Source organism: Hyposmocoma kahamanoa, unplaced genomic scaffold (assembly GCF_003589595.1).
Source record: "Hyposmocoma kahamanoa isolate Upper Pololo Valley unplaced genomic scaffold, ASM358959v1 93, whole genome shotgun sequence".
Taxonomy (NCBI): Eukaryota; Metazoa; Arthropoda; class Insecta; order Lepidoptera; family Cosmopterigidae; genus Hyposmocoma; species Hyposmocoma kahamanoa.
The window spans coordinates 12,647,162-12,660,024 of record NW_020654810.1 but is presented as its reverse complement, the minus strand read 5'-3'; the positions used below and the strand labels follow the sequence as shown (position 1 = coordinate 12,660,024).

Below are 12,863 nucleotides of genomic sequence, written 5' to 3'. Positions count from 1 at the left end.
TAAATAAAACAGTAATATTCATATTTTGAATAAGCTCATTTGTAATTTACTTTTCGGAGCTTTTGTTACTGTCCATTTGTAACTTTTCGAATTCCAAAGTATTCAATTGTCTTATGAGTTGATTTTGTGAAAATAAAATTTGTACTATTTCATTTTTTTATAGGCGCAAAGCGACGATGACGATGTCGGGCCTGACGATGTCAATGTCGCCGTTGAAGGCGGCTTCATGGATGAATTCTTTAGTGAGGTGAGTCAGTACCCTTATTTTAGTATTATGGGGTTTCAAAATAAAACCCAAGAACTAGTCGCATGTAGAATACAAAGTATATTGCAAAATATGCGAGTGACTTAACATTGAAATTTATTCAAGAAAAAACAGAAGCATAGCATGCATTCCTTAATTTTTCCGCTATAGACTAAATGCTCATTGAAATAGTATAACATTTAAGAGCTCTTCAAACGTGCTTAGTATCCCTAAAAACAAAAATAGAACTTTTAACTCATTTTCTGTTTTAGCAAATGTAATTTAAGTCACTGATTCACCGGAGGTGCGATGTGTTAAGCATAGTTTAGGTTTGTTGTCCGCAAATTATGGAGGTTTATAAACCGCGACTAATCCCAAGGTTGCAAAAGTAATCAGTGTTTATTAAAGTCTTGCATGATCCAAACACGTGTTGAATTAAAGGCTTACACGTTCATTTAATTAATTCGGTTGGCCCAGAACCTATTTTGGGCGGGATCAATTTCAGACAATCACTCAATAAAAACTCCAAATAAAATCTCGCAATAAAAACTGAATATATGTACATATTTTATATTATTTTGATAAATGTTGAAATTTGGAAAAAAATTATACAATTTCACTTGTTACATACTATTTCCTAGAAACCATGCTGATAATTCGATAGAAGCTTAAGGCTGAGCAATATCTGTGTACGTGATTTGTTATACGGAGGTACTGTATCCATTAGACTTCTTGCTTATCTTTTTACTTATTACACCTCTTAGTATGTTCTATGCGTTGTACTGAATAATGTTGTTCAAGGCGGTTGACCCGTTATCGATTATAAGAGAACATGCAAATTATTTTGAAGACAATTAAACTAGGACAGCCAATGTTATTATTCCACTGTGCAACCTTGTGAGACACTACGATGAAAAAAATCAATAAATGCGTGTGTTTTTTTCTTTTCATTTTCGTTCATTACAACTCTTTGACAATAAACAGAAAACGTAATATACAAAAGTTTTGACATTAATTATTGCAATAATTTGTCGTACACATTAACACTGCCGATTCCAAGTTTACATAAATCTCTTCTAGCATATGTGCCAGTAAAGTTGCTGTAGCTGCACAGAGGAAAAGTCGGTCCCGGTAGCTCGCGAATGAACAAAATATCTTCACATGTTGCCGTGCCTCTCCGTATACAGCCTACTCGACACAACGTACAATACATTGATTTTCAATCGTGTCACTGCACTTTTATACAGAACCGTAGCACATGTGTGGTGGACTGCACGCAGCTACATGAAAATTTCAGCTTGTTGCTCTCTATTGTCCTGTCACCAAACTAATGAATCATATTGGTAAATTTACGTTACTGCTTACAACACTAAAGCAGTCGTTAGTTGCGTGTTCATATTGTCGGGTTGAACGTACGTCCTGAAAGGAACCCGTCACGCACGGGGGCGTCAATTTAATACTGTGATCAAACGACAGATTAATTTGCTTAAACAACTAATTGCTTCGATAGATTTACGTGGTGAAAGTTTTAACTTTATTTAAATTCTTCCAGAAATATTGCTGTGATTGAATTAAGAACCTTTTCCTTTATCGAGCTTCGCCAATAAGTGAAATTAATAAGCTTTACAGTATCGCTAATAGACATTGGGAAAATAAATTGTTTTTCGCTTTTTCCCTCTCAAAAGCATTTTTCTCTGAAACTCCATTCATAAATCAGGAGGCTGTGATTTCGAATCTGGTAGGTAATTGGCTGGCCAGACGAGTAGGCTGACCACAACTTTTTAATTTTTGTTCATTTATTAAAAGTTTATATACGTACCTACTACGACAATAGCAAATTTGACCTTTATGGCAAAAAATAATTATAGTGGAGTAAATCATAAAAGTCAATTAATTTACTAAACTAAACAACGTTAGGCGACGTACTCGGCAATAGTAAGCAACATACATAATATTGGTTACTTTTTCGTCCATTCAAAGTCGTACTCCATATCCACCGAGAGCAGTTGGGCAATGTAGTGGGTTCAATTAGTGAGAGTGGTGGATATTATTGCTCTCTTGTCTTCCTCATTGCTCATTTATGGGGGGAAAATCGCCAAAGGAAATATTATATGTCAAAGACATAGTTTACATTCTTTGTACAGGTGCAATTGAATTTCTTCAATAAAATACTACGTTTAAAATAAATCTACAATACTGTCTTGCTACGTTATAGATACTGGGCTTTGAACTGAGTGATTCATCGATAAGCGTAGGATCGTAGGTCATGAAGTCATGACGGGTCTTTAAAGATGACGTCATCTTGAATGCGATTAGTCAGTCAGTCGAGGATCGCTTACCAATACATTAATAATAATAATGCGCCATTGTCAGGAAATTCCGCCCATCGCATTAAAAAATTCAAAATTTGTCTAGGCATGGACCACGTAACTATTTAAAATACATAACAATAATAATAATAATAATAATGCCAGGGTATTCCGCCTCTCTCACTTAAAAGTTCAAAATTATATTTAGGTCATGAGAGAGGCGAGAATCTTAAATAGACAAAAAAGATAATAATAATTGTTATGGAGCAGTCGGAAAATCAAACTCAAAGTAAAACAAAATAAAATTATAATTTAGATAAAAACTAGTTAAACAGAAAAACAGAAACGAACGCAAAATAGGCACAAACATACATAAACAATGAGACATAGAAAATAACTAAAAAGATTTATATCTGCCCCGTCCAGTAGCCGGTCCGCAACAATAATATTACCAGGGCATTCCACCTATCCTATTTAAGAATTAAAAATATATCTTAGGCCATGGGAGAGAGAATCTAAAATAGATTCCCGAAACCGAAACAATAATAATAAACCTGTTACAATGAAATTAGTGAATTAATTTGTAATTTCAAATTTCGAAGCAAAGATTGATCGTAGAAAATGTTCGATTCGCAACATGTGTAGCGGACGTTGCGGTGTAAATTTTAATTGAAATCCAATGTTTTAAATTGGGTCAACCGTTTCATACTGTACTGACGTCGGGTTACTTTGCATTGTGATTTGCTTATTGTTTCTGATTGACGTGCTACTAAAAAGCTTTTTTTGTTCTTCACTAGAAACAATACGTATATTGAATGAGAAAAGATTGAATGACTTTTTTTCGTTTATTCAGAATGAAATACATACGCAATGGTGAAAAGCCGATACATCATACATAATAACCTATATCATATGAGGTGTTGCCCCCTTCGCATGCAAAATATCTTTATATTCTGCCACCAAGTCATTTCACAAAAATACATTCCAAAAAAATTGGGTCGCGTCATTTTTTATCTATACATATAATTTGTTAACATATGCCTTCGTTTAATAAACGGAAATCCCTCGGCGCGAGTTTATTTATAACTTTCTTTATATAGAAAAAGTGGTTTATTTTATGATTTTATTAAGATCCAATCACGTGATACGTTTTTGAATTGAGCAGGCATTCTATTCAACTGTATAGGAAACAAAGTAAGTGACCACTTAGTCATTATTCAGTATGAGTATTTTCTTTTTTCATATTGAAATCTCGGAATGGTTATGTAGTTTGATAAACCTTATTTGTTTTTTGAGTCACATATTTATTAAGGACACTATCACTATCGATGTTTACATCGATATTTTAGTAGCAGTAGTGCTCCTTGTGAAAGAGTTCGTCGGGAAGTACTGCCATGTTACCTATTTCTGCCGCCAAGCAGTGATGAGAGCATTTCTACGTTCTGGTTTAAAGGGTGCTGGTGAAATTACAGGTATATGGGACTTGTCAATTTATAATATAATGTTTCAGGGTGACAGGCGCAATGGCAGTGCCCCTAAGATCTTTGCGATTTAAAACTCTAAGTGGCATTGCAACTGTTATGCATAGGCGTGTCGCTTATCGCCAGGTGCCCGACTTGTTCGTCCCATCACTTGGTGTTATTAAAAAAACATGTATCCGTTTAAGATGTACCTATTTATGTAGTTGCATTAAAGATTAATTCAAGTGTTTGAGTCTCTCCCACATTATTATGCATTCGACTAAGTTCCAAGCTTTATAGATATAGTAGACACGAAGCAGTCGACTTATCGCGGGAAAACTCTAGGTATTGTGTGGAAGAACGTTATTACCTGGCCCGTGCCAAGTGTGTCGTTCTGGTGCGATCGTGGCTAAATCACATCGTGCACCCATTGAAATTCGTCTTTTGTAAAATTTATAGGTCTTTCAGGCCTGCGGTACTGTAATGAAAATCAATCGTTGTAAATGTGAAGCATTCTAAAAAACGCTGAAGTAGGTATATTGGTACGCTCTATAAGTATAATATTTCATTCCATGAACCTACCCCTAGCTCTTGGAGGCACATGGTCCTTGATATTTAACAAGTTTTTGTTTCTCTCGCATGACAACAGAGTAATGGGTTCCGTTTTGGTAACGTGCCGTGAATCCTGTACGCGATATTTAATCCGCAGCGAGTCTGCCATAAATATTCAGCCAGTGGAGCGCGTTCATCATAATCTTGCAATTCATTTACATGTTATTGTGTGTTATGTGATAGCGTCTCCCCGCGCATTCTATTTGCACCACCATGTCGTTTGTTTCGTCGTTTCTCACAATCAAGTATTTTATAATTAAAATATTTTGATAAGAACAGGAAAAAGACAACATTGTTCTAGACAAACTTATTGTGACTGTTAATTATTATTGACAAACATACGAGTATTATTTCTGAATAAGACGTTTAAATCATTTATAATACGCGCAAAGCATTCCGTATGTAATGCTTTTATGAACGCAACACTGGTGAACAAAGGCGATTGTCAGCTATCAAATGAGCGGACGATAGCCGTAATCGCGTAATCTGATTAATTGCTGACTCAGTCGACTTTACCGCGTAACGTATCGACCCGCCAACATCTCGCTCACTTTTGAACTTGATTTCGGCTTTATCCGATGACATTCTGTAAATCGAGCAACCCACTGGATTGTTTCCTGTTTGATGACTAATACTTGAAATGCAATAGATTTCCCGCAACAATATGCGTGACGTATTATTTGTGAATCACAGGGATTCTATAACGTTAGCGTTGAAATAGTAAACGGTTGTGAATGTATGAAAAGCATTTAGTTTATAAGTGCAGAGTAATTAGAAAAATTGTTTGTTTGTTTCGGTGAGCCCAACACGTTTAACTAAGCATTTGTGAGGCATTTACTCTGAGGTTGGACTCTTGCCAGTGACCTTAAAACCAGGCGTAATGCTGTGTGGTACTTCCCTGCTCCCGCCACTGGTTGCCTAATCACAGGGCTACAGCCTACAACTGCATAATTTAGCAGTTCATGGTGATGTCTCTTGTCAGATAGATCAATCTGACATTAGTTAACCCAGATTCGGCTTCACGACTGGTTTACACACCTATCTGCAAATCACAAAGCCAACTGATTTCAGTCGCATGGAAGGCTGTCTGTACCTGATCACATATGAATTTATAACCGGAGTTGCCGTTTTAATTAGCTTAATTTGATATCGGCTAAACAAATTATCAGGCAATTATGAAGGTCTACAAATAGCAATCGTTTTCTGCAAAAACCTGCGTTAGTAAAATAAACGGTAAATTCTTAAAGGACAATAGGACTTTATTCGAGCTGGGATAAGCAAAATCCAATGGTTATAAGGAAATTTAGTCTTAAATTGAAATTCTGATCGTCGATTTTCGTTAACTAATCCTTAGTTTGATTGATCTATTTATAGAAGGCTTTGCTTGAAGCCTTGAAGGGTTTAGGTGTAGATTTATATTCTAAAGTTTTGTATAAGGTACAGGCTGAAATAGATACGGAGAAGTGTCTGGTTAAGAGCCAGTGTCGCTTCTAGTGCGGCACCTGGCAGTAGCGAACCGTGCCTGAGATAAACGGCAAACTGCACTAAAGAGCTCAGCGTTAGTAATTAACAACTAGATGCTATAGCTTTCATTATGAAACGGCCGGCCGCACTAAAGCCACGAGTAACGAGCTTCCGGTCTATTTAAAAGTTCTCGTAAAGTAAAGAAAACCTTTCAGATTTATGACCATAAATGCCCTGGATGCTGTTTCTTTAAATGCTAAAATATTTATTAGAAAATTGTACTTCTGAAAATTTAATATGTAATATACTTCTGTCCAGGTGGAAGAGATACGAGAGATGATAGACAAGATTCAGGCTAACGTCGAAGAGGTGAAGAAGAAGCACAGCGCCATTTTATCAGCGCCGCAATCAGATGAAAGTAAGTGTTAAAAATTAAGCTTAAAACTGAAGCTACACTGAGGAGTGTCTTTTTGAAGCACTGTTTTTCTAAGAATATTAATAATGTATTGTAATTTAACAGTAGGTTGCGGAATGAGTATAGACGCACACGGCTGTATGATAACGTTTACTCTTGAGTGTAGCTGCAGTCTGTCTTGATGTTTCTGTTCTATCGTCAATGTTGTTATACTCTGATTTTAAGGCTGGTATGGTTGTCTCGTCGGTATGGCTTTCTGTCTTCGGATTGTTGTTCTGTAGATATCTTTAGACGTCTCTAATGTCGAAACTACAGTATTGTGTAGGAGGTAGCTGTTGATTTCTGATACTGGTCGGTTATATCGTAGATTGTTGCAGCTGGCGTGGGTAAGTCCAACTTAGATCAATTAAATGCCTACGCATCATTTGAAGGGCGAAGTCGGTGACATTCGCGCAAGCTGTGGGGGCGTTTGACTGTCTACTTTCATTGGAACACTTGGGAATTTATGAGATCATGTACGGAACTCTCCACGGCCATCGCCATGACTCAGCTTCAGTGGTGCTATGTGTCCTAGATTATGGTTGTCGCGACTTATCGACAATAAGGAATAATTAGTGTTATCGATGTTGCAACTATGCACTTTGGTGTCGCTTGTTTGGCACCCTGCATGCGACCTCTGGCTTTACTTGTTTGTCAGAGAACTGTCTAACTGTCTGTATGCCTCCTTGATGTTTGTGCATGTTAGTCGAACTTTGCAACTTCCTTTATTTTAAAAACTATACAATACACGTCGATGTTAGTTCGTTGAAACTAAAATAGTCTAAAACGTTTCCGCTTTCTATGTTTATAGAGATTTAAGTCGCCTGTTATTTTAACTGTTCACGTTTATTATACTCCAGTCAGGATTTATATTCGTAGGTATATTGCGTATAACGAGCTACGGCTTTGTTCGCCGTCGATTGTGAAGCAAGATTAGTCCGAATTAACGAATGCCCAGCGGGTGAGGACTTCCGCCCGCGCGACGATACTCCTATCCTTTCTTATACCCTCGTCATATAACCGAACCACCACTTTCCACTAACATATTACTCACATAAAACGCCTTAGCTTAAAGAACTTTGGTAATAATAAGTTTGTTTAGAACAAATTAAGTATGCAAACATTGTGTTCATAAAGTTTAATTAAACTGCAGAGCGGCTATCAATTTGTCAAGAGGCTCTTCTGCAGCGTGAAAATTAATCTAGTCATTTATAATACGAGCTTTTAAATGTTACATAAAATTTAATGATCTGTGAATAATTAATGACCTTGACCTATTTTAACAGAATTAATGGACAATAAACGTATGATGTACTAGGCATTGCCGATGAGAGATAGAAAAATCACAAAAGTGGAGTAGAGCGCTGTAGACGGTCGGAGCACACGGACCCCTCTACAATCGCGCCACGATTAGCCATTGACCCGACCCGAATTGCTTCAAGTAAGCCATCGCGCCATTATATTGAACAAGAGCGATAACGTTTTAGACTGCTACACTTTCATCCTCAGTAACAAAAGGCTTCGTTTGTTCACTTGAACTTGAAGTGGATTCTGCCACCTTTATAAGTGTTCTACAACTCTGCCAACAAGATGGGGTTTATTTGACAGTACTCTTGTACATAATACCTCTCTTCTCTTTAGTATTTAAGTTCTCAAGATTCTGAGTTTCTGATGGTTTACAACCAAATTCAACAATCAGGCTTTAAAATATTCCTGTTAGCAATTATGCTTACAAAAACTTCATTTTAAAATCGTATACATTTACTCTTTTTTGTAATTGAGCATAGTTTGTGTCAATACACTATTAAAGTGGCGAAGAAACGTAAAAGTGGATTCTTTAATTAAGCAAACAGCCGCAGAAAACTTTGAAATTTGGGACTTTTCCGGTCAATACTTACTACTAAATAAAAGAACAGAATTGTGTTACTTCATAAGCACTTAAAACAAAACAAATTTGTCTTTCCAAGCTATTATTCAGAAATGTTACAATATCTACTCCCACCTTCACTAAACTTCAAAATGAAAACAGGGAGCAAACTGCTAATTTCAAAATATATATAATCTATTTATTTATATTATACTTTCGTAAAGTTTCAATTCAAACAAACACCGACTAAGACGCTACATGTCAATAATATAATTTTTCTCGCCTGCACCTATGCGTTTCTATTTTAATTTTTTACTTGTTATTTCTCGCCGACAAAGGTCACTCATTTTGGACGTGTGAAAACACGGTGCTTAGTGTGCGCTATTTTGTGTGTGATTAGAAATCCGCTGCGTGGTGGGTTACACCGCTGGAGCTAATTGGGTTTGTGAATATTACGTGACAGTTCTATGTATAATAAAATAATGTAACAATATTATAATACTAGCTGGTGCCAGCGACTTCGTCTGCGTAGAATAAGTTTTTCGAGTAGTATACTGTACTATTTGAGAAATGATTTGTTGTGTACAAACTTTCACCCCCTTTAAGGTTTATAATTTTTTTATAAGGCAAAAGGTCCTAAAAAAAATCTTTCTCCTGGGTCCCATCTATCTCTATGCCAAAATTCATCAGTTTTTTAACCGACTTCAAAAAAGGAGGTGGTTCTCAATTCGACTATTTGGTTTTGCATTTGTGAACCGATTTTCATGATACTTTTTTGTTGGAAAGAGGGTCCCATGTATGCATGAAGATTCATTTTTATAAATAGCGCCTAAATTTTATGAAGCAAATTTTTTAATGGTTGATTTTGCTATTCTCCAATTCAAAGCGTTTTCTCTCTCAATATACTTTGAGTAGTGAGAGCCGATTTTTATTATCTCCTGTGTCAAGGCCCGTATAGTGGCTAACTAGGGGATGAAAGAGGGTTTGCGCACTTTCCGGGAACCGATTTGTATAAAACTTGGTAATTACGATGTAATTCCAAGTACTTTTGAGGTCGGTTTTTTCAGTACTCTGTACTGAGATTAATGAGATTTTTCAATTGATTAAGCCGCGAAAATGAAACAATCATTTACTTTCGCATTTTTAATATTAGTTTGGATTAGCCTTTTATATCTTCATTATCCAACTTCTCGGGGCTAGCAGATTAGTACTATGTTATATAGATCCTACGCCAATAACACTCACACTGATTAAATTAGAACGTATAAAACTAAGAACTGTGGCATTTGATTTGAAATAAAAGTACTTTGCCTCGTCGGAACACATCTTTGACGATTTCCCGCGGGAAGGAAGTTGCTCAATTTATTTTATATCGAATATCACGGATAACTCCAACGTTCCCTGACTTCTGGCTTTTTTCCTTACGCCTCCACGAAATTATCTATTGCCACCGAAATTCTTACATATTTTCAGTAACTAACGAAACATCACGAGAGTTTAATCAATAGTTATGAAATACAAGTAAAATGAATTAATAACATTCTTTAAACCTCTTTTGCTTTTAATAAAGAAAGTTTGAACTAGAACTCTCGTAAAGTGCTGATACTGCTTGAGGTTGAAAGTTTGTGTTATAAAAATCTTAAACGTAGAAAATTTAATGCCAAGTTCAAGAAAAATGTTTGGGATTTATATTTTATCTGGTTTAATAAAATGTTAAATATTAGTTCTGTTCAGGGTTTTTCGATTCGATAGTTAGTCAAGTAAATTTCTCGTAAGATAAGCACTAATTTAAATAGGTAACAATTTGGAATATAAATGAAATTTAAAAAAGTCGTTGAAAACCAAAAACAAAGTTACGAAATTCGTAAGGTCCACTAGTTCGTTCCGTGGCTTAGTTAGCATAGCGCCTGACATGGTTTGTTGGAAGACGTTGGTTCGAATCTAGCCGGATCGAGGGAATTTTTTCTTGGTGTTCGATCTTTGTGTTAATAATTATATGAAATATCTTTATTTTTTATTTGCCAGTTACTCGATGTCATCCACTGTCATCCACTTACTCGATGATTCTGTAACCGGTATAAATCATAAAGTCAGGTAAAACATGTCTCAAAAATCGTACATTATAGAGATGTCGTAATAAATAGCAGAAATTCTCAGGAAATAAACGTGTTCAATGAACGATGATAGGTACTGTAAACATGATTCGACGGTGGGCCGCCTCGCTCATCATACCAAATATTCCATCATTATTCATTACTCGCTAACGCTCCCTTTCAATTTTTCTTCGTACCCGCCATTCAATATAATTGATAGATTCGTTTAAAAAAATCAATGAAACCTATTACATTTCCCTTTAAAGGAATAAAATGGGATCGACTTGAACATGACCGAGGAACAGAAACAATGCAGGATTTTCTTAAAAAATTTAATACTTTCTTATCCGGGCTTTCAGGCAATTATTTTTAAAGATTTCTCTTCACATTGATCGAGTGTACATTTAAGTAACTATACTGTTCAAAATATCCTCATTCATGTCGGTTTTGATAATGAAATAGAGGAAAACAGTATTAATTAACTTTGAAAAAGTATTCCAGTACGATATATTTTTTTGCAAAGCTATTTATCAATTGCTCCCTGTAATTAAGTTTTGCCGATAATAACCATTTATTACGCGCTACGTGTGGTTGCTACGCAAAGCGTAGATTTTGCTACGACGTGTAGCGCTTCCGTTAAACGTACAGGGATCGATAACGTAAGCTACACATGAACAAGTTTGTCACTTGTTCGTCGAAATAAAATCATTAATAAGGAATAACTTTGATAATAAATATGAACAGAGCGCACTCAACAGAAATAGCCGTTAATCGTTCGCTCGCGTGATTATTGTGACATAACGTTTGTCATAGTTTGTGGATTACTATTACTTACTGGTCTCATTTTTATAGTAGTTAAGTTTGTGGCCTGTGGTTTACTTTTTAATTTACAGAAGTTATTTAATTTATAGACACGCTTTTGGAATTTAATGCATAACGGTTATGGACGCTTTACTTTTTTACACAAATTGTACACCGTTTTGCCTACACACTTAAAACATTGCTCATATAATCACGGTTCGCAAATTTGGCCTATTCATTCGTTTGCTATCTACGAGTATTTCACCTAAATGATGACTACACAGCATACAAGGTTTGGCAAAATTTTTAAATTTTTATATAATTTTGTTGTCACCACGTTTATATACAAATATTATAACATTTAAAAAAATATTTTCACTGCTAATTTTTTGCTCATTCACGTACAGAGGTCAACACGATTGTATCTTTTTATATTTTCAATTGTTATTGTTTCAGTAGCAACTCGGATAAAACGGGTATTGTCTTTCCCCAGCAACGATTTATTTGTTGCTCTCTTGGTCAGCGACTGTACAGAGAGAATTCCCTCTGGCGCGTCTGTTTTCTCTCTACATTCTTAATTTTATTTGCCGAGGACTTGGTTAATCGATGTTGCATAAATCTTTACTGCTACTGGTTGTTTAAAAGTCTGCAGGAGCGGTATCAGTTATTTCGGCTATATAGTCATGTGCCGAAGAGAAAATGTTACGAACACTTAAATTTATGTCTATTATAAACGTGGTAGGACTAATAATGGTTGGTTGGACTCCACTTGTCAACACGCTTCGCCATTGCATATAAAAATAGTATTAGGAATGCAGTCTTTAAACGAGCTGGCGAATTTGGTTCAATCATACCCTACTTTCTGTGTTGACTTGCAGGATGTTTAATTTCTCTTTGTGCATAATTAAAGTTGAAACATTTGAAGGAATATAAGGCTGATTAAAATATAAGGTTAATGGTAATTTTGTAAATGGCCGCCCAAGGCAAACTTACCACGATCAAATTGAGAACGTCGTAAAGAACGGCCAGGTCAAGAGTACCCTTAACCGACTAGCGTGTATGAAGACATTGGCGAGAGTTGATGAGGCCAAAGATGTTTGTCAGGATCGTAGCAAATGCAAGGATGTCGTTTTTGCCCAAGTGTGTATGTATATTAGGTATGAAATTGTTAACTGGATGAAATATCAACTCACAATATTGTCACTGAACACGACCCGACTTTAAATTTAGTAAATGTGTATCTGGACAATGAAGGAGACTTAAAAGAACCGATAATGTTGTATAAGAGTTAGCATTGAATGTAGAGAGTTGAATTTTCTGCAAATGTGCTATAATTGACACTCTGTACCTCTCCAGATGGTAACTGTACTTTTGTTCCAAATGTAAACTCCGCTTGGGTACGTGAGTAGGGTTAAAATTCGCGGTTGGGGTTTACCTTTAACTCTCAAACCACATCCCTTGTAAGTAATCTTACATTTGAATACACAATTGTTGTGTATTATGTTCTAAAGAAAAAAAGGTTCAAAGTGTTACATTTATCCAAGTCCTGGCCTATCACT

General features: G+C 35.8%; 1 protein-coding gene across 9 annotated transcripts in view; it reads left to right on the top strand.

The window, feature by feature from the left end:
• LOC113237056 (syntaxin-1A-like) overlaps nucleotides 1-12,863 on the top strand; it is a 59,313-nt gene that overhangs the window by 25,252 nt on the left and 21,198 nt on the right. For all 9 annotated transcript variants that reach the window (XR_003311006.1, XM_026473306.1, XM_026473307.1 and 6 more), the window contains exons 2-3: nucleotides 164-247; nucleotides 6,408-6,507. Coding sequence is in view for 8 of the 9 variants with exons in the window: in XM_026473306.1 (XP_026329091.1) it covers nucleotides 164-247; nucleotides 6,408-6,507 (184 nt within the window). In the remaining variant the exon portion in view is untranslated. The remainder of the gene's footprint in view (nucleotides 1-163; nucleotides 248-6,407; nucleotides 6,508-12,863) is intronic.